This window comes from Rhopalosiphum padi, chromosome 3 (genome assembly GCF_020882245.1).
Source record: "Rhopalosiphum padi isolate XX-2018 chromosome 3, ASM2088224v1, whole genome shotgun sequence".
NCBI classification, from domain to species: Eukaryota; Metazoa; Arthropoda; class Insecta; order Hemiptera; family Aphididae; genus Rhopalosiphum; species Rhopalosiphum padi.
In genome coordinates, this window is record NC_083599.1 from 23,111,292 (window position 1) to 23,132,884 (window position 21,593).

At 28.0% G+C, this 21,593-nt stretch overlaps 1 protein-coding gene across 3 annotated transcripts; it reads left to right on the forward strand.

Annotated features, from left to right (window-relative positions):
- The first annotated feature begins 6,616 nt into the window (after positions 1–6,616).
- On the forward strand, positions 6,617–17,585 carry LOC132924304 (troponin I). 3 transcript variants are annotated; one of them, XM_060988533.1, is made up of 12 exons: positions 6,617–6,773; positions 7,556–7,613; positions 7,727–7,855; positions 7,966–8,089; positions 9,189–9,289; positions 10,616–10,659; positions 10,738–10,879; positions 11,041–11,079; positions 13,654–13,843; positions 13,921–14,079; positions 16,066–16,428; positions 17,401–17,585. In XM_060988533.1, exons 2-12 carry the CDS (start codon positions 7,599–7,601, stop codon positions 17,403–17,405), a joined length of 1,311 nt encoding a protein of 436 aa, XP_060844516.1. In that variant the 5' UTR covers positions 6,617–6,773; positions 7,556–7,598; the 3' UTR covers positions 17,406–17,585. The 3 variants fall into 3 exon arrangements, with proteins under 3 accessions (XP_060844516.1, XP_060844515.1, XP_060844518.1); XM_060988532.1 differs by lacking the exon at positions 9,189–9,289 and adding an exon at positions 8,340–8,440 and having other exon boundaries at positions 6,618–6,773; XM_060988535.1 differs by lacking the exons at positions 9,189–9,289; positions 13,654–13,843; positions 13,921–14,079; positions 16,066–16,428; positions 17,401–17,585 and adding an exon at positions 8,340–8,440 and having other exon boundaries at positions 6,622–6,773; positions 11,041–11,285.
- Positions 17,586–21,593: the final 4,008 nt, after the last annotated feature.

Here is a 21,593-nt window from a genome sequence, read left to right on the forward strand (position 1 = left end):
CGCGGTTTAGAAACCTTTCCGCACAAAACAGATAATACTAATGTGTAATATATTATTATTACTATTATTATTATAAACGTTATTGTGAAATTAATTATTTCACGCGACGTCAAAAAGCCGGCAATAGAAGAAGAAGAAGAAGACGACGACGACGACGATGAAGCCGGAAGGTATATGTTATGTATATATACATGGATGTATGAATGTATACATGCGCGATATCACATTATAAAATAGAAATACTCATTCATGTGTGGATTTTCACAATTCACTGCGATTGTGTAACGCCGGGCACGAGAAAGTTCAATACTCGAAATGAATAATAAGAAAATAAAAAATAAAACAGAATTAATTATATATACACTCTGTTCGCATTCGAAACGATAATAATATGTGTATACGAGCTCAGACGCGCGAATAGCCCATTCCTCTGGCACTCGTTTCGAAAAAAATATCATAAAAATGACAAATAAATAATAATATATATACCTAAATAAAAACTATAAGACGGGCCTACAAGTAACGCAGGGACTTATATTTATATAATATAATATGTATGTATTGCATACCAGGAGGACGCCTTATCGTGTTGTTATAATATATAGTTCCCATCAATAACTTTTTTATTTGTAATATTTTTCATTTTTATTTTTAAAATTTTTTTATTGTTAGGGCTAAGATTATATTATATATAGAATGTTTTTTTACGATTTCTGATTATTATTTTTGTTATTTTTGTCAGTAATGTCCACGAATCACCTCATAATAAGTTAAATGGTGGTGTTTTTGTTTTACATATTTTGGAAAAAATGCATATTTTGAACAAAATAAATATTATTACATATTTCGACTATAAAAATCAAAAACGCGACAAATGCATGTTTGATGGTATATTTCGGCCAAAACTGAAAACAAAGAACAGTGTACAAATTTTTTTTTTGAGTTTATATTTATATATATATATACTATATATCATATTTTTTGGCATTTATAATATTGATGCATATTTTTGCATATTTTTAATAAACCAAATGCATATTTTACAATGTTTTATTGCATATAAATCCTAGCCCTAATTATAGCATATAATCATCATGTTTATATTTATTATAATTTTTTTTTCTACGCATAAATATTCAAAGTAAGAATTTTCGTATTATACTTATCCATAATATGGCTAATGGCTAAATATTTATAATGCATATGAAAAAAATAAATATAACTGATACTACATCAGTGATGCATGCGGTGGTATGCAAATATCTAAAAAATTGAATTACTGATTTCTAGTATTACGTTAACGCCGGGTTACATGTACAATATCACTAAACATAATATTTTAATGAATCAATAGTGCGCTGCTATAACGGTCCCTTAAACATGATTTTGTGGCCAATCATGATTGATGCATTAAATTTTGTTGGACAATTAAATTAATCAATTTTTTATGCCACCCGGTGTTAGTATGTTATTTATATATAGAAGCCATGAGACGATATAATTATATAAGACATGGTAAGCCGTAGATGAGCGTGTACAGCTTACAAATGATGACACTCTATATTATATTAGTATTGCATTAATCGTTGAACTGCAAAAATAATTTAATTATTATTTACTTAACGCCCGGAACTTCGGTGAGAGTGATGTACGAAAGAGACTACGATTTTTTAATAATCCCTCGTCACAAAAATGACATGATTACTAAAAGATGTTAATTAAAATTTAATTAACTCTTCATAATTTGGAATTCTATATATATATTAGTAATGTAACAATATTATTAGTACACTTATACTTGAGTCTAATTAAATGTATATATAAATTAAAGGAATTTCATGAACTTTAACAGTGTTCAAACTGTATATTAACTAGCCATAAATATTTTCGTTTCCTACGAATTCTGTATTTTATTTATATTCTGTTAAATAAATGAAAGTTTAAAGTAATAATAATTAATTTTAAGAAATAGAAAAGTGAAAACTCTTATGTACACTCAATTAGGTATACCTATAGTTTGATCATAAACTCATATAAAATACACTTTAAAATTGTAATCACTTTTTATCTACATTTTAATCATAATATTATCTACACGTCGTACCTACGGCCTACCCACTTTATATTATATATATATATTATACTATATTAGTTAATTATTTTTTTATTTAGTCACGACTCATGTTGTGTAATTTTTTTTTAATTTGTGCTCATGATAATTACAACAAAATATACCGATACAAAAAATACTATTTTCACCATTAAAACTATAGGTTCAATCGTTGTTACAAGGGTTAAGATGTGTATGCATTAAAAAATAAAAAAATGTGAACAAAAAAAATGCAATAAATATATGAAGACAAATTTAATTATTATTGGAATATAAATAAATTGCAGGGTCGGTACTATTTTAATGTGCTTGTTATATTAACTATTGTCTATTAAATATTTGAATTTTCTTATTTACTACCTATCTAAAATTAAATAAAACATAAAAAAAATATATTTTAAAATAATATTTGAATTATTGTTTGTCTTAAATGTTCCGTTGAAAATCTTCGCTTATTTAGTGCTAATACGTACATGTACTGCATGCATATTTAAATAGGTACCTTTAATCCTTTACTCCTTACAACCATATAAAATTCTCAACAATAAATAAGTGACAATATGTAAAATATACCTAGATAATCAAATTTATTTCAGATTATAATAAAATATAAAATAACGGTATTCTTCAACATTTTGCATCAAAAACCATCAAATATACGCTTAAAAACAGAAAAAACACAAATAATACTTTCAAATAAAAATGGTAAAATATGCAATTAAATGCAAAATAAAATTTTGATATTTTGAATATAACTAGATATCATGAAACACATTCATACATAAGAATGAAAGCTATAGGACAACCTAAAATAATATGCAAAATCATAAACATTCAAACTCTATAGTCATTACTCATTATAACTTATAAGGTCAAAACATTAACTAAAATAATATTATGAAATTGATATAGGCACTAAAATGAAACTCAGCTGTGATATAACATTTTGTAAACCACTTTTGAGCAGAAACAGACACGAAAATGTCCCTAGAAACACGAACATTGAGTCACCGTTTTGGTTTATAATATACTGGAATTTAATCTAATTTGATTTCTATTATTTTGTCCATAAAGTGTATAATATAATAATTAATAACTAAACAGTTTTATTATATTTCATTGCACCTCAAAGATTATCGTCGAAAATTGTTAAGTTTTTTATTAAAGCGTTAATATCTTTAAATTTATCCATTTTTTTATGAGTGATTGAAATTGTTATTTTTTATGACATTAGATATTCACAAGTAAAATAATGATTTCTTTTTAAACGATTTTGACATTTAACTATAACTTTTTTATAATTTTTATTTTTAAGTGCTGATACAAATGTTTAGTCTCGGTAAATAAAATTAAATATTTAATATTAGATCACACAAGAAATACTAAAAAATAAAAATTCATATAATATGCACAGTTTCTTTTTAAAATTCTTTAAATTCAAAAATAACGAAGCTATATATAGAAATTATTTTTTAGATAAAACATAATACAATTTTCAATGTTCCTCTTAAGTTCTTTTTGCAGTAACTAAAGAATCTTAAAAATACAAAACTACAATTTTTTATAGACATTTCAAGTTTAAATATCGACATAATTCAATATTTAAATAATAATCAACAATTTTAATTATTGCATCATAATTAAAAAATATATTATTTGTACTTCTTGTATTATTTACAGATTTGTATTATTTTACAATCTGTACGATTGTAAATCTTGTATTAAATTTTAAAATCTTAAATACAAATTTTTAACAACAAAATAATTTGTAAATTTTCGAGATTTAATGTTTATAAAAAATATATTAATAGTTCGCTTAACTATCTAAATAGATTTTTCGAGTTTTTAATAAGCAAAAAAATTATACCATCATGTATAGAAAATAATAATAATATTTGTGATAATTGATGATAACCATAAGTATCTACGGTTGTTCGTTCTTTAATTATAAATTTTATAAACTCTCGAAAATTTGTAAATTATTTTGTAGTTTTAAGAATTAATAAAAAATATTAATATTCATACCCAAGATTTTCTAGTCAATACAAGATTTCTCGTAGAGATTTATGTTTTACGTATCATTGACTTATATGAATATATTCATACTACACATAGTTAACAATTATTATATGAATACTTTAAATCTTTAATTGTGTCGATTAAAAAATATATCCTGTACGAACACTATAATATAGTTGCGAACAATAATTTCATCCTTTCGATTAATATGCACGATGGTATTATTGTGTATGGAAAAACATACAAGTCACTTTGTATTAAACAAAAATTGCATAAAATTAAAGACAAAACAATGGTCACCCATCTAATTACGTAACATAAAATCGCTGACTGAGCAGAAGGAAACTCGAAAAAGAATCCTAAGACTACCAGAGGCTGTCCTATATAGGTGTTAATATTCTAAAGATAAATATTATTTAATTTAAAACTCTATCGTTATAATTTTCATATTTTCGTAATTTTGAATTCATCAAAGTTTTGTATTTTTATTCGTGTGTATTTTCACTTTTATGTTATTTTTTGTTAGTTTTTCCCGATTATACTAAAAAGTACAGAGAAATATGTTTACATTTAACATTTAACCCAACTAGATCATTAAACTTCAAATATTTTTATAAACAAAAGTGATAATATTGTTTTTAAATTTTTGGATTTCAACAACAACTTAATAATAATAATAATAACCAAATTTTGAATAAATAAACTAAATATTTTATAAATATTAAACTATACAAAATAATTTTGTGTGAATATATTTTGACTTCTAAACTTCTAAAGTTAAAAACAATAATATAATATGATATAATAAAAATGTTTAAATATTAATAATTAGTTTATTGATTAAATATAACTGACATTTTTAAATTAATATCGTAGTATATTTAATAAGTTCAACATAGGTACTTAAAATGTTTAACACTAAAAATCAATATTTCCAATTATCAAAAGTTGATTATTACCTAAGGTAATATAAGTACCTTTGGAAAAATATTTAAATTTCTATACATCTCTGTAAAGTCTGCAATCCAGCTCTTGTACTACACCAATTTAAATTTATCGGATTCGCTCAATTATATTATAATCCCAGATAGATAATTTAAAAAAAAAAGTATATACAGCACTTATGTATGCAAATGTATTATCATAATGTTTAAAATAATGCAATAATATGTATTATGAATATTTTAATGTGTACCTATATTATATTGGTTTTATTCATTATTATTATTTTGATTTTCAACAGTATTTACACTGTCTAAATTAATTGTTTTAAAATATGAATTTGCCCCAGTTATTATTGACTCATTGCTTAATTAATATTCATGATAAAATCTAAGATTAGATCTGAACTCGTTGTAAACAAAAATACGTCCAAAACTGTCGAATAACAGTGTACGTCTTTATATGCATACAGAGCACAAAGAAAACTAGGTGAAATTTGAGGAGAAATCTAAAAATAGAGTTAATATTAACCGGACTTTTCTATCTCAGCTTCGTGAAAATAAAAACTTGTTTGATTAATGTAAGTATCTCGAAAGTAAAAAAACTAGACTGTGCGAAATCGTTGTTTTTTTATTTTATTATGTTATTAAACGGATTGCAATAACGTACAATATAAATGATATAATATAATATTATTATATCATAATTTCGGCAGCTCGTCCGATCTTCTTCCCCCTTCCCGGCCTACTAACGACAATCTTGACACCTGTGATCACCAGAAAATCACAGTCGTCACACTATCGACTATCACATTATTATTATTATTATCATCAGTATCGACGGCGACAACGATGACATCGGCGGCGGCGGAGAGTTGAGCCAGGAAATAGTCGACCGATTCGCGAAACGTTCGGCCTCCGAAAGACGTGTAGTAGGTACATAGTACAATGTATCGTAAACTACGCCAATACATATGTATAATGTATGTATATATATTATTATTGTGATACCATGCGATCCTTGACCCGTCTAAATAGCGCGTATTGAACGTTGCGGATCGCCGCTGACTAGGTACACGAATCGACATCGTTCGTCGACGTCTTCGTCGTCGTAGCATTTTATGATACTTTGTTATTGATGTCGGTGAAAAAAATGTAAAAGTCGGTCGCAGCCGCCGCCCCATAGTGACGATAGGATTGAGGGTGAAAAAAAAACCATACCCGCGAGTATTGCATAATATTTACGCTATGATTTTTAAAAGGCGTTCGTAATAATAATAATAATAATAATGATGATGATGATGATGATGATGATAACTTGCGGACTTACGGACGGTCCCGAAGTATTCGCGCACAGGCCGCGGCGCGATAGTCGCAAACGCCGTCTAAAAATAGCACGGGACGCGGCGAGCGGCGACGAAAACATACGATGCCGTCCGTAAGCTCTCACGCCCGTGTATAGGTACATATATATACATATGTGTGCGTGCGTGCGTGTGCGTATACCGAGTAGCCGCCGTTCGCCGCGTCCGGCTAAAAGTAAAAGCTTCGCGCTATAAATAAACGGCGACGGAGTCGACCAATCGCGAGGCGTGTTGTGTGTCAAGTGTAACGCGCTCGTCTTCCTCAGCGAAACAGTGACGAGTCCTGTTCAATCCGGTGAAGTCCTGCGAAGTCAGCTGCCGCCGCCTTCCAGAGTCCAGGTTGAACATTTTTATTATTGTTGTTGTCGATAATAGTATATTATTTTCTATTTGCCTATTCGTAGAGATATTATGTTTTAATCTTATAGTTTTATTAAATTTTTTATTAATATTATTCTCCTCTCCGCTCTCTTTTCTGTGTTTGTATCTCTACTCTTGCCCTCGTAGATAATAATATGCCGTGATATAACGACACTATAACTTTACAATAGCTCTCCCGACGACATTTGTCTGTAATATCATTATATATACATTTTACACATTAATTGTTATCGATAGGTAGGTATATTAATTGTATGATATTATTATAACATGTATGTATATATATATATATTATATTTATTATACGACAGCGTATACTACACCCGCTGTTTACAATAATATATATATATATATATATTTATTACCTCACCCCGTTGCCTCTACCGTGATGACTTACGTCAACTATATAATACTATTGTATGATGATATTGGCAATCGTCTGATAACTTAACACTTTTGTTAACTTGCTGTAAAATATCCCAACGGCATAGCAAGTCGAAATGATATTTGTCCACGGAAATCGCGATCCGACGGTGTAATATAATATATGTAGTTTAACAATAACCATCGCCCGAAACCCCGTTTACTCTCGCCACCGAATACGACGTGCGACGTTAATATTGTATTTTTATTAATCGCGCGCCCTACAACATATTATACGTAATAACTAATAATAATATGACTGTAGGTCGTAGTACAACGATATTGCAACCTTAACACCGGTGTTTTGATAATTTCAGATTATTATTTCCCGTTCGACAAGCACAAGACAACCCGTCAACCATGGCCGACGATGAAGTGAGTAACCCCCTCAGACGTTATTAATTATTGCATTATTATTTTTACACGCGTGGCCCCGCGTCCTTTACCGCGACGTTTTTCAACGATAACTTTGTTTTTCGTGTACGCAGGCTAAGAAAGCAAAACAGGCGGAAATCGACCGCAAAAGGGCCGAAGTGCGCAAACGTATGGAAGAGGCTTCCAAAGCTAAGAAAGCCAAGAAGGGTTTCATGACCCCGGACAGGAAGAAGAAACTCCGTGTAAGTACATAGGACTCAGCCGCGCACGATCGTATTATTATTCCAAAGTCCGGGACTTTTTTAATCTTACGCTCATCGTTTTTTTTTCGATCGTTGCCGGGCACGTGCAGCTGCTATTGAGAAAAAAGGCAGCCGAAGAGTTGAAGAAAGAACAAGAACGTAAAGCTGCCGAAAGAAGGCGGATCATCGAAGAACGGTGCGGACAACCGAAGAACATCGACGACGCCGGCGAAGGTAAACGGTCAAATTTTTATTACTATTATTAAATAGCTGTTAGAGTCCCACACGAGATTTCCTGGCGACGGGCCGACGCCACTGCTGCAGCGGCGGTATTACTTATACGCGCGCCCCAGTCTGATCGGCGGTCGCGTCGGACGGCGTGCAGCCACAATACCATAAATAATACACGAGAATAAACGGAGTAAATTATTTTTGTTAATTTGTTTTTTCTGTTTGCTTTCTCTCGGGACGCAACGCAATATAGATACGATCAAACGAGTGATCAAAGAGTATTACGACAGGATCACGAAATTAGAAGATCAAAAGTTCGACTTGGAATACGTCGTGAAAAAGAAAGATTTCGAGGTTAGACGGTCGTCGTTTTACCGCTTGGCCATAAAAAAATACATATCATACGATGGCTTAAATGCTTTTCGAAATGACTCGATGCGCTTTTTTCGTGTGTGTGCGCTTTTACGCCACTCTCAGGACGTTCCACAAACGTTTTTATACAGGACAATGCGTAGTGTCCTTTCTCTCTTACAGTGCTTTTAGACTTTAGTTTATATTTTGTCCGTCTTGTACTTCAACCTATATATTGGCCGTCTGTTTTTTTTTTTTTTTTGGCTTGACGTCAAAGTCTTCAAACCCACAAGGGCATCCGTAGTTGATGTTTTATTTTATGTACGCGCCACGGGCCAACGTTAACACTAACGCTTAATTAAAAAACCACACTGTATACTGTTGCCAAAACGGGCAGTACACACATATTATAATAATAATATAATACAGAGAACATTAGTTTCGAATCATTCAAACAGCATAAAATTCACTATTTTCTGGTTTATTTTTGATTTTATGAGTGTATATATATATATATTATGCGTAGGACGTAGGTATTATACTATTATATGTGTAGATCACACTACTGCAGATGCTAACCGGTATCGAAAGTTGAATGTAAAATCGTGAAATGAATATTTCATACATTATAAATAATGTACAATCTGCGATACAGCCACTCAGACGTTAAAAAATGTACCTGCTTAAAATATGTTCAAATCGGTGTCCGTTTTGCTTTTCTATTTTACTATCTTACAGTATTGATGTTTAGAGGAGCTTGCGGAAATCTGCGAAGAATTATGGAAACGGCTTTACACCGTAGAGGGAATAAAATTTGACTTGGAAAGGGATATCAGGATGAAAGTTTTCGAGGTAATTTGCAACGTGCACCTGTTCCTCACGGCATGTTGACGATTACGTTGTCAGAATAATTTTTTATCACAGATTCCTATTACAATTTCATATCACATTAACGAATGCACAATATGTTCTATTTCCGTATTATTTTAAGACGTTTTAATATTTTTTACTAATCTTTTTTTTTTTTATAATTAACATTTTTAAAATATTTTTAATTGTAATTTGTGGTGAAAAATTGTTGACTAGTACTAAACTTTTATAATGCACTTATTTTTGATATATCAAGCCTATATGCAATAGTTTTGGTACAACTATAGACGACTAAAGGAAATGTATAGTCCTTAAAATAATTGTAGGAATAACATTATATAATTTATACAATAAACAAAATATTTTTCATATTTTCCGACTATAATATTATTATGTTAAATACTATTATAGCGCTGTAGGCAGTGGCCTCTTAATATATTCGAACTACATGTTGACCAGTTGTCCCGAAGGGCGATGCTTAATAATTACCATATAAAATGCAAATGTATTCATTTTCGTTAAACTCATTTCCCCATTATGCATTAATAGTCAATAATAATAATAATAATAATAGAACACGTAGAGCTTAATAAACCAATACGCGATGTTTAATTTAAGCCCGTAAAGCAATTAACTCACCGAGCAATATATTTAATCAGACAGTAGAACAATTTAATTAAATCGAGCTTTATTGCATACTCACCTGCGGTTTGCCGACAAAGATCAAAGGTCTTGTCCGTATGTTTTTGTCAGAAGCAAATTGTATAATGAAATTATTTCATCGGTATTAAAAACAAAGGCTAACGAATAACGATAACGATAATTACATAGACGTCGCCTTTTTATTCACGAACCCCGGAAATTCGTTTTATACGTAGAACAAGTTTTTGATCCAAAAATAAACGAGCATGTATTACGTGCTCGTAATTTAATTATATTTTTGACATGATATTACACACAAAAGCATTCATCTGCATGATTGTATCCCTATTTCCGCTGAAATTATGTGTGTATCATCCAAATAATGAAAGAAAAAAAAGTGCCATGTTAATGTTAACGATTTAGAAAATGTATTTGTGGTATTTTCAATAATATTATAACAAAATTCGTCTATCGAAAGTTTAAATATTAAATATTATATTATACATTTATACCTGCATTTTATAACTCCCGTCTAACGATAACCATTGTTTGACATTGTATACGTTTATTGTACTAAATTATTTTGCCATGTGAAATGTTTTTAATAACGAATAAATTTACCGAATATGGTATGATTATTTTTAAATAATATTTTTGGTATTTTAGATCAGCGAATTGAACAGCCAAGTCAATGATTTACGAGGAAAATTGTAAGTGTTAACGAATTACACTGTGGTCAAGTGGACATTTCTACGTGTATTTTTTCACTTCGTTATTATTTATTTCAGCGTCAAACCAACTTTGAAGAAGGTCTCCAAATACGAAAACAAATTCGCCAAACTCCAAAAGAAAGCAGCGGAGTTCAACTTCAGAAATCAACTGAAAGTAGTGAAGAAAAAGGAGTTCACCTTGGAAGAAGAAGACAAAGAAGTACGTTCATGTTTTTGCCATATTATTTTATTAATATTGTATTGTTTTATACCTATATATTATACATATATAATATATATATATATGTGTGTGTATGTATATATGTATATAAACAAACAATTTTACACATTCAATAAAAAAAATCATTTTTTTTTCAATAGAAAAAACCCGATTGGTCCAAAAAGGGAGACGAAAAGAAGGTAAAGGAAGAAGTGGAATACGAGGCATAAAGACCTCGAACAAAGTTTATCATTGTATTTTCAATGAATCGCATATTTTTACCCAGTTTTATTTATTTTCATTATTCTATGTTCTTTCAACACCAGCATGTAATTTTATTGTTATTAACTATAACCAAAATATTTGTTGTCAAACATGACAGATCATAAATGTCTCATTAAAGTTATTGCGTGTACAAATTTATTAACAGACCTATACAATCAACCAATGTCTTTACCTTTGTATAATCCCTAAAAAGAATCACATTATACTCAAACCTCTTCTATGCACACATACCTAATGCCTATTCCTGTTCAATGGATCAAAACGATAATCAACACTTTTACTGTTGTAATTATTTATTAATTTTTTCACCAATTTAAATATTTAATATACTTCATTGCAATATTCCAAAAAAAACCTGATTTAATGAACCTTAGTTGACATTTCCAATGTCTATCCAAGAAAATTATTCCGATTAATAAATAATGGAAATAATAAAATTATAATTATGTGTAGCAGTTCCATTAGTTTTACAGGAATATCATGCATGAATAAATACAATTTTTTATCCAGAGTCAGTCTCTGCACAATAATAATTATATTTTATACATTTTCAATGTTTGCCGTTTATGAAGATTTCTTCAATTAATAATGTGTCATCCTTTTGTCTGTAACATTTTTACTCCACATTTACACTGATTGATGACAATTTTAAATTTACGTCGCCGCTATTCAGGTAAATTGAATATTTTTTATATATAGTATTAAAATAAATTATTTTAATATATTATATTATACCTAACAGATTAAATAGATACTTTAGGACAAATTACTTTTAGACAGCTATAAATACTTATTAAGATATCATATGTAAACATAAAGAAAGATTTACAAATGTTGATTATTAAGAATAAATATAAAAAGAGAGTGAGTTTTTTAGGCGAAGTAATAAAAAAAAATACAAAATTCGATATGGATTACAAAACAATAATATTTATTACAGTATAGACCTGTGGCATAGATATCGTAGGGACAACAGAGGCAGTTGCCTCGGGGCATAAACATTTTTTAGAGGCTCAGAGCACTGTTTTAGTAACAAACATTATAATTTCTATTATTTTGGGAGGAGAAAAATGATTTTGCTTCGGAGCGCATTTATGTCCTGGCAGAGAAACTTATATAAAAAAAATATTCTGGTACCTGAAATCTGATTGTTAGAAAAATATGACGAATTAATAATATTTTCTATAAAGATTGAACATAAAAGGAAACAGTTATTGTGATGTGAGTGTAAAAAAGCGCCTGTAAAATGTCGTGTAGGAAAACCAAAAAAATTATAAAGGCAGAACCCTACCATATAGATAATGTTCATATCCTACACAGATGGCTCGAAGCCAGAGTTTTATATTTTTTTTCTTGTAAGTGTTTCCAATTCCCAGTACATATATCATATTACTAAAAAAAAAAAACGAAAAAATGTATGCTAAAATACATTTTCGGGGATGTGTGCGACCAGACTGCACCAAGGAAAAATATTTTATTTTTATAGGTCAACATAGTCTGATTTATTTAAAATATAAATATTATTTATTCATAAAAATGCAGCATTGTTACTTTGTCTCCGTCTGTAATAGACAGATATAAAAAAAAATACGCTGTATACGTATATATAGGTATAGAAAACCCGATCTTTGCTTTATCTCGCGTCTTTGAAAAAATATAAAAAATATGGTTATAATATGTAAAATATGTTATAATATAACAATTAGAATCAATTCAAAATTATAAAATTTAATTACCTATTAATTACATAATTTGGTTAAAACACGCAGAGTTCTATTTTATTAGCTATATGATTTAGTAGGTATTTTCAAAATTTAAATTGTTATTCACGCGTTATGATTAATAAATAATTCTATATATCTATAACGTAGATACTTAATAAATAAAACAAACATAACCAATATGCCTAAAGCGGTGTTCAATATTTTTCAGACTTTTTAAATCGTCAAATTCTTAATTGAATCAAATAATTTAATATTTTTCTAATACCTTGGAGTATGTTTGTATTTTAATAAATGAAATTTTTAATATTAATGATTTTGTTATATCTTCTTAATACTATGCAGAGTTATTTTTATAGACAAGTACGTTATAGATATTTTCTTAAGATTGTTGAACCAATGTGTAATTTAAGAAATATTTAGATAGTTAAGTGCTAACAGGCTAAATGACATCCTTCTCAATATAATTTAGTAAAAATAAATGCGCTTCCTTGTAAACCTTGGCACAATTCCTAATGGTTAAATTATTTAGAATGAGGGAAGTGAGATGATTAGTAAAATCAGATCTAAGGTACATACCCGGTTGAGATGATAAAAAAAAATATTTAATATAATTTAGCTTTATTTTTTTCTTTTGCAATATATATTACTATATTAGTCCAACTGTATTATAAATAGAATTTGAAATTTAATTTTAAGTTAAATTACTTAACTACATATATATTAGTAAAAATTATAATTCTCACGTCTGTTAATAAAACAAAAAAGGGCGAAGGAGAAGACGGCGATGGCACCGAAGACGAAAAGACCGACGACGGTTTGACTACAGAAGGCGAATCGAACGCGGGAGATATGACAGACGCGACGGAAGATGCACAAAGCGACAACGAAATAATCGAACCAGAACCAGTGGTTGAACCCGAACCAGAACCTCAACCACCATCCCCAGCACCGGAGGGTGAATTTTAATCTAGCTTAATTTTTTATATAAATAATGACCAAATGGTTTTTTTTTTTGTTATTGTTAACGTTTAGAACTTTGGGCATACCTTAAGGACACCGTGTGCTCGAATAACCCGCTCAGCGTCGACGACCTAGTTGACAAACTTATGACTGCCGTTACAGCCATACCACAACCCCTACTGAACTCTGTGGTCAAAGACACTATCAAAAAACAAAAATCAATTGACGAAGGTGAATGAAAACTTTATAATAATAGCTATTCATTATACGATAAGGGCCCAGACGATCATTTATTGCAGTAGTGGTATATTGAGAAAACATTGAGGAGGGAGAACGAATTGAGTACCATGAAAAATATGGGTAGCAAAAAAAACTGTTGAAGACTGTCCAAGAAAAATTACGTTATATTCAGATATTCTTGTTATATTTTAAAACTATTATAATATTTACTGATATTAATAATTATCGATCAAATTAACTTATAATATTAAAGAATTTCTTACGTACTACTGGTTAAAATCTTAACTTTAACTTCACCTTAACTTGATTTTAAAATGTATAGAATTAAAATAAATAAATTAAAAAAGTGATAAAAGTTGTTCCAAAGTAAATTTAATAACAAATTAAAATCTACTTACAGAATCGTATATGATAAATAATAAAATTAATTAATACAAAAGATAGTGGACAAGAAGTAATGTACTTTAAAAAAAAAAAAATCTTTTTACGTGCGACGACAATCAGTGCCTACTGAGATTATATATTATATAAATGCGCGTATGGAAGTTACGCGTTATGATAGATTAAATATATCTATATACATACAACCACGAGCACACACATTCGTAATATATAATATAATAAAATCTTTAAAAATCAAAACTTTTGCAAACCCGTCTGTGTTTTCTACCAAAACAGACAAATCTTATGTCAATAGAATCGACTTCATAGTCATCGAATAAAGCATCTAAAGATTATTTTTAATATATTTATAGGTATAAAAAATTATCAATTTTTTTTTTATACATTTTGATTAAAAATTATTTGCCGAGTAAAAGTGCTTGAAAATTTAATACAAAACTCCTCATAAATTTTTAGTTTCTCAATAAAGAAATATATTAAATATATAATCATAGGTAATATAGTCTATAAGCAATAAGTTTTTACAAAATTTATTAAAAGCACGAAAATTAATAAATTATTTTATCGATAAAAATGCATAAAAATTGTTGAGATTTGAAAATTGTATACAGGGTTCTTTATTAGTTTTTCAACTTTTATATGAAAAAAAATTCAGAAACGTTTTTCGTATACAATGACATATCACTGAATTCAAAATTATTACACTTAAATACCTAATAGTATAGCAGAGCCAAAGTAGTACCTGCCTGTTTTTAATTTTATTTCTATTAATATTTCTATAGATATTTTTTTCTGAGTCAAAAAGCTTGAAAATTTAATACAAATTACAGCATAAATTATTCTCATAGATATATAAAAATATTTAAGCATTTGAGTGTCAGATTTTGACAAAATCACGAAAATTTATAAAATATAAAATTTCTATAGCTAAGTCTTAAAAATTAATATAAAATTCATACTAAAAAATATATAAGCAACATATTTTACAGTAATTTATTTAAATTTTGACGACATTTTAAATATTTAAACTACGAATAACAAAATTCATTATTTTGTTTTAATTCAAAAACATTATTTGTGATGGAAACTTAAAACTTATCTGTATATTATTATATTTTACTTATATACACACAATGATATTTTTAAATACAGTGTTTTTGGCAAAAATGTACTGTATAATTAATAGTAAAATTAATTTTATTTAAAAATCATGAATTTAAATTCAATTTTATCACAGGTTTAATGATAAATTATTACAACCAAAATATTAAAAAACGTCCAAATCAAAATCCAAAGTTAATACATACGAGTAAATACACTATTCAGATAACATAAAAAAAAATGAAAAATATTATGATCTCAAACAATTCATATCATTATATCCAGATACTTTTACACTTAAAACATACGTTTCCGTTCACATTTAAGTTCTACGACATAACGCGCATATTTTCAATTTTTTTCTAACACACTTTAAATCCAATAAACTCGTCTGTAATTTTTTTAGCTTCCTTAATCATAGTCACTATGATAAAGTTACTAAAATCATAATACCATTACGTTTTTCACGTGCAGGACTCGAAGGTGGTCCTCCGGCCGAAGGCGATCCTGCAGCACCAGCGGATCCGGCCGATCCGTCCGCCGCACCAGCCGATCCATCAGCCGATCCATCCGCAACACCGGCCGATCCAACAACCGAAACTGCGGTACCGACGGACCCGGCCACTGAAGCGGCGCCGACCGACCCGGCTACCGCAGCGACAGAACCGGCCGATCCGACCACAGCCGCAGCGGCTGAAGCGCAGCCAGCACCGCCAGCTGAAGGCGAACAACCGGCGGCTACTGAGGAAGTTAAACCGGCGGAAGCGCCCGCCGCAGAGGCCACGCCAGAAGCAGCGCCTGCAGCAGCAGAAAGCGTACCGGAACCAGCAGCAACAGGTGATTGCACGATAAAGACGATGGTCTGATTTCGGTCTCGACAATCATCATAACATAATTATAATATCCATATTTCTATACAGTGGCATAGCCGTGAAACACGGTGGCCCTATATAAAGGCCTGTAAGAGTTAGAAGCCCCCGTGACCACAGACATTAAATTACTACTGAAAACCGATGCTAAAAAGGTTGAATTTAATTATAGTGACGGCAAAAACCAATGATAAAAAAAAAAATTAAAAATAGTAATAATTCTTTTTACTAGGCACCTATAAAACTATTTCAAACAATAATAATATTGTAAAGTTATGGAGTTAAAAATGAACCTGTAAATCCTTCGTTTGATGAAAAAAAAATCCTCGGCTTTTACATCATGATAAAAGTAGCAGCCTCTCCCCCACCTCACTTGGACTCACCAGGGGCCCCTTGGTCCAGGGCCACATCATAATTACGCCACTATTTCCATAATTCGCTGTAAAAAATACTAAATGATTAACTACCTAACCATAATATATAGAACAGATACAGTGCTTTTCCACAGACACTTTCGTGTAGGTATTGTAAATACGTGTGTAGCGCGTATGTAAAGCAGTAGGTAATATAAATAATATCGAACCCATAGATTTAAATAGAGATATAATAGAAAAATATGTACAACGTAATCATTATCTATATTAAAAATTATTTTCAAATCTGTTTCGCAAAAAAAATATTTGAAACTTACAGTTACCTATAACTTATTATATCCATGCATATGTCATAATTGTATACAACTTTTACATTTTAATATTTTATACGTATACAAATAAGTTTGAGAAATCAAAATAATATACTTATATAAGTGAATATTTTTTAACGTACAAGTAGCTATAGGCTATAACATAAGGATAAGTTCACTACAAAGTAATAATAATGATGATAAATAACTATTATTGAAAACCTGTGCCTAATTTTTAATTTATTTATTTTTCAGCTTAATAAAGACAATGCAAAAACAAGAGTCATTCGATCATGCATTCTGAATATTTTATACTTAACATCGTCAAATACAATCGGCGTTATTTTACTATTGTGTTCTTACAATTTTTTAAATTAACCACATTGAATACTTATAATGCATATAAATTATTTTCCGTATTAAAAACAAATACATAATGATCTGAGTTCTATTGATTTTTCATGTAAAACTATTTTAAAAATATATGAAGAAATAATGCGATATAAAAGATCAATTAATGGAAATTATTGTGCTATTGCATATTTTCTCCCGAAACAATAAAACATATTAAGAAATATTAGGTTGAATAAAGTTATAAACACAAAGTTCTAATATTTATGTAAATATCCTGGCCTATATACAATTAGAACATACAGGTAGGTATGTCAAATAGAATAATAAATTGTAAAAATAAATCAATATTCGTATCCTTGAACTTAAAAAATATAATTTCAGTTATTTTACTATCAAAGTATAAAATAAACTATTTTTCATATTTTTTTTCTATTTATTAAGGAATTATTATGATTTAAATATGACTTAATTCTAAACATATCCTAGCCATAACACAGTACAAGCTATCACATTTTGCATATTATACATACATATAAACTAAAAATTGTACGTCAACTCTTAATATTATTATTCTCTTTAGAAAAAGTATAATATAAATTGTAATAACATAAATATTACTTAGCTCGAATATAATATTAATAAATTTATAAGAGTAAATTGGTATGAGTACATAATATTATTATGTAACAAATGCAATCGACTGGTCAACTAGATAGTAAATTATATAATACATAGTTAAAGATTTTAAAAAAATGTTAAGAGTTAAATGGATGGTATTCGTGACAAAATGAGTTAAGTTTATTAGTTTATACTATTTATAGTGTAGTCAACTTGTTAAAAATTAATGTAATGATTAATGTATGCTTCATATTATGGAATAAATCTGCATAAATAATTGGGATGAATGCGGAAGTCGATTAAATATGTCGTCGCAGACGGCAATATGTGGGTATTTGAGTACATAGCTCAATATATTTATATTATGTTAATTTATTGTCATTTTATTTTGTTTTAAGTCAAGAAACTGGAGCCAAAATGTACCATAACTAACTAATTAAAATATTTACATTAATTTTGCTTGACTTTATATTATAGTGTTTAAGTATTTTTTAAGAAATTTGTCTGTAAAATGTCTAATAAATTAAGTAATATAATATAAGCGAGTAAATTATAGTCTTAATGAGCGTATACGGATATTTAAAATAAATAATCAGATCGTACAGAAAACAAAATATGTACGATTATTTGCAAAGCTTATTTATAAATTATGACAGTACAATATTTGTATTAATATGAAGTAATAGTTTTTAATTATGTTACTGTAATAGCCATTTCGCCTGCTGAAATACCTGATAGACAACTTAAAATACACCAAACGTCTACTGCTGCATAATATAATATTATGTATATTGTATTTGTATTTATTAAATGGTAATTACGGTTCTATAGATAATGTATTATAATATTCGTAAAAATTTAAGTTTCCACGAATAACGTTTTTTATTGATAACAAAATAATGAACTTTGTTATTCGTACTTTAAATACTTAAAATATGTAATTTTGTTTTGAAATTCGAATTTCTACAAAAAAATATTGTGTGATTATATATTATTATTATTTACTTGATTTTTTCGGTTTTACTATAGACTATTTATGAGATATAGTTTGTATTAAGAAGCCTTGGCTATACAAATTAAACATTTTATAAATTTTTACATCAAAATAATTTGTAAATTGTCGTGATTTTGTCAACATTTGAATTTCAAATGCTTATAAAAATAAATCGTACTTATGTATTTTAAATATCTATAAAAATAACTTAGGTGGAACCTTATATTAAATTTGCAAGCGTTTGGCCTATCTAAACTTATATAATAAACTTTTGTTAACATTTATAGAATTAAAACTAATAAAATTAAATTAAATATCAAATATCTATAAAAAAAAAAACACGGAACATTTGGAAAATTTTAACATGTATAAAAAATTATAATATATACATTTTGTAAAAACTTCAAATATATCTATAGCTATTCGTTATTAAATAACAAAAACCGTTTTGGGGTTAAATAATTGTTTTACAAAAAGATATGTTACGTATGTTGTAAAACATTTTTTAAAATAAGAAATTTTCTTATATAAAATCTAGTATTCAATTTTCAAATCTCAAGTATGAATATTAACAAATTCGTGAATCATTAACTTTAAAATGATTTACTTATTTTCACAATTTTGAGAAAATTTGTTAAAACTCCAACTTACACAACATTTTAAAAAAATGTTTGTAAATTAACGGTAAACTTTTATTTTTATTGATCAAAATCGGTGATGAAATAAAAACTCGTAAAGACATCTTTGTACAACTAATATGCAATTTCTGTATAGATTTTATTAGTACCGTTGAATTTTAAATAACTATATGTACTGTACTCCATATTAATAAATAAACTGTGTTATAATGCAACTTACAAAGTAAGCAGTCCGCTTTATTGTTTTTAAAAAATAATGTTGCCTATAAATAAGAAAAACTATTAAGTTATAGTGCCCAGGCAAATAATATATTTAGTTAAAATTTAAAAAAACATGAGAAAATAGAAGTGTACCACAGAATCAAGTACCAACAAACTTTAAAAGTGTAATCGCAACTTTTTTTCCTGGAAATAGTAAATATAAATGTAAAACATTTATGACCTTGTGAACATAGCAAATTACTTACTGTCTTAGAAAAGTTGAAATCCTTGCAATTTAAATTATTTATAGCTATCGAATCATGACAAATTTACTTAAACTTTTACATTAAAATGAATTCTCATAGGTTAACACAATAGTATTAAACAGTTCAAGTGTAGCTAACATGTTATTTTGTTTTTTATTATTAAATTTACGTTTTAAAACTTTTATCTTATATGACTAACTAATATATATACTCGCATTTTATGTCTAGATTGTGATTTTATATAAATAATAATTAATTAATGTCATTACTCATTACCAGGGCTATGATTTATATGCAACAGTATGTTTTCTTTGCGACTTCTGATTATTGATTTTGTCATCAATGTCCACGAATCACCTCATGATGAGATAAATGGTGGTGTTTTTTTTGCATGTTATTGTATATTTTAGATAAATTAATATTATTGCATATTTCGTTTATAAGAATGCGAAAAATACATGTTATATAGTATATTTCGTAATTAATATTTATAGTTTAATAATATTTCGTATTTAATTAAAAAAATATTATTAAGTATAAAACTTATTTTTTTTGTCAAACCTAAATTTTCCAATTTTTCGAACATAAAATTCAAAGTATTTTTGCTATTGAATGTGAATTATAGATATATTATTTCTAAATTGTTTTATTTTATTTTATTTCTCAATTATATTAAATTAAGACAAACAGTCAATCACTGATGTATTTCAATAAATGAATATTTTTTTTGTAACTATATTTTTGTGTTTATCTTATAAAAATTTAAATGCATATTTAACAATTTTTTATTGCTTACAAATCCTAGCTCTGCTCATTACCAATAATTCCTATACAAAATACATATAGTATATCGGTATAATCTATCTCCTAATTTCTTTGTGGTTTAAACTTTAAACGATTCTTATACAGTGCCTAAATTCGTCTTTTATAACGACTTAACGTATATTATGCAGTTAATGAGATACAATTATCAGGCGATTTTTAAAATCTTAGAGTATATTTGACATAAACATTTTCGAGAGCTTTGTTTCAATTTCTCGGTTCAAAATTTGTACATAATTCCAGTAGGAAGAGTGACTTATATTGGAAAAATATATTAAATATTTACCATTATTATTTAAAAGGTATTGGTGAATAAAATATTTAGATCTTTTTATAAAAAAATTATTTTAACTCAAGTGTATTCGATATACCAACGATATTTTATATATTATAATTTAAATACATTCCTATGAATTTAATGTAAAGCCTTTACAAATTTCTTATTATTGAGCACTATAATACAAGAATACAACATATTATTTTTTTAAATAATAAAATTCTACGCGGATTCCTCAGACTATAACAAATAATGCGTTTATGTAAGTCCCGCCAAAA

Coding starts and splice junctions, on each gene's coding strand:
- LOC132924304 (XM_060988533.1), top strand. Junction 10,880..11,040: donor TGGAAGAAGAAGACAAAGAA/GTACGTTCATGT, acceptor TTTTTTCAATAG/AAAAAACCCGATTGGTCCAA. Junction 11,080..13,653: donor AAAAGGGAGACGAAAAGAAG/GTAAAGGAAGAA, acceptor AAAACAAAAAAG/GGCGAAGGAGAAGACGGCGA.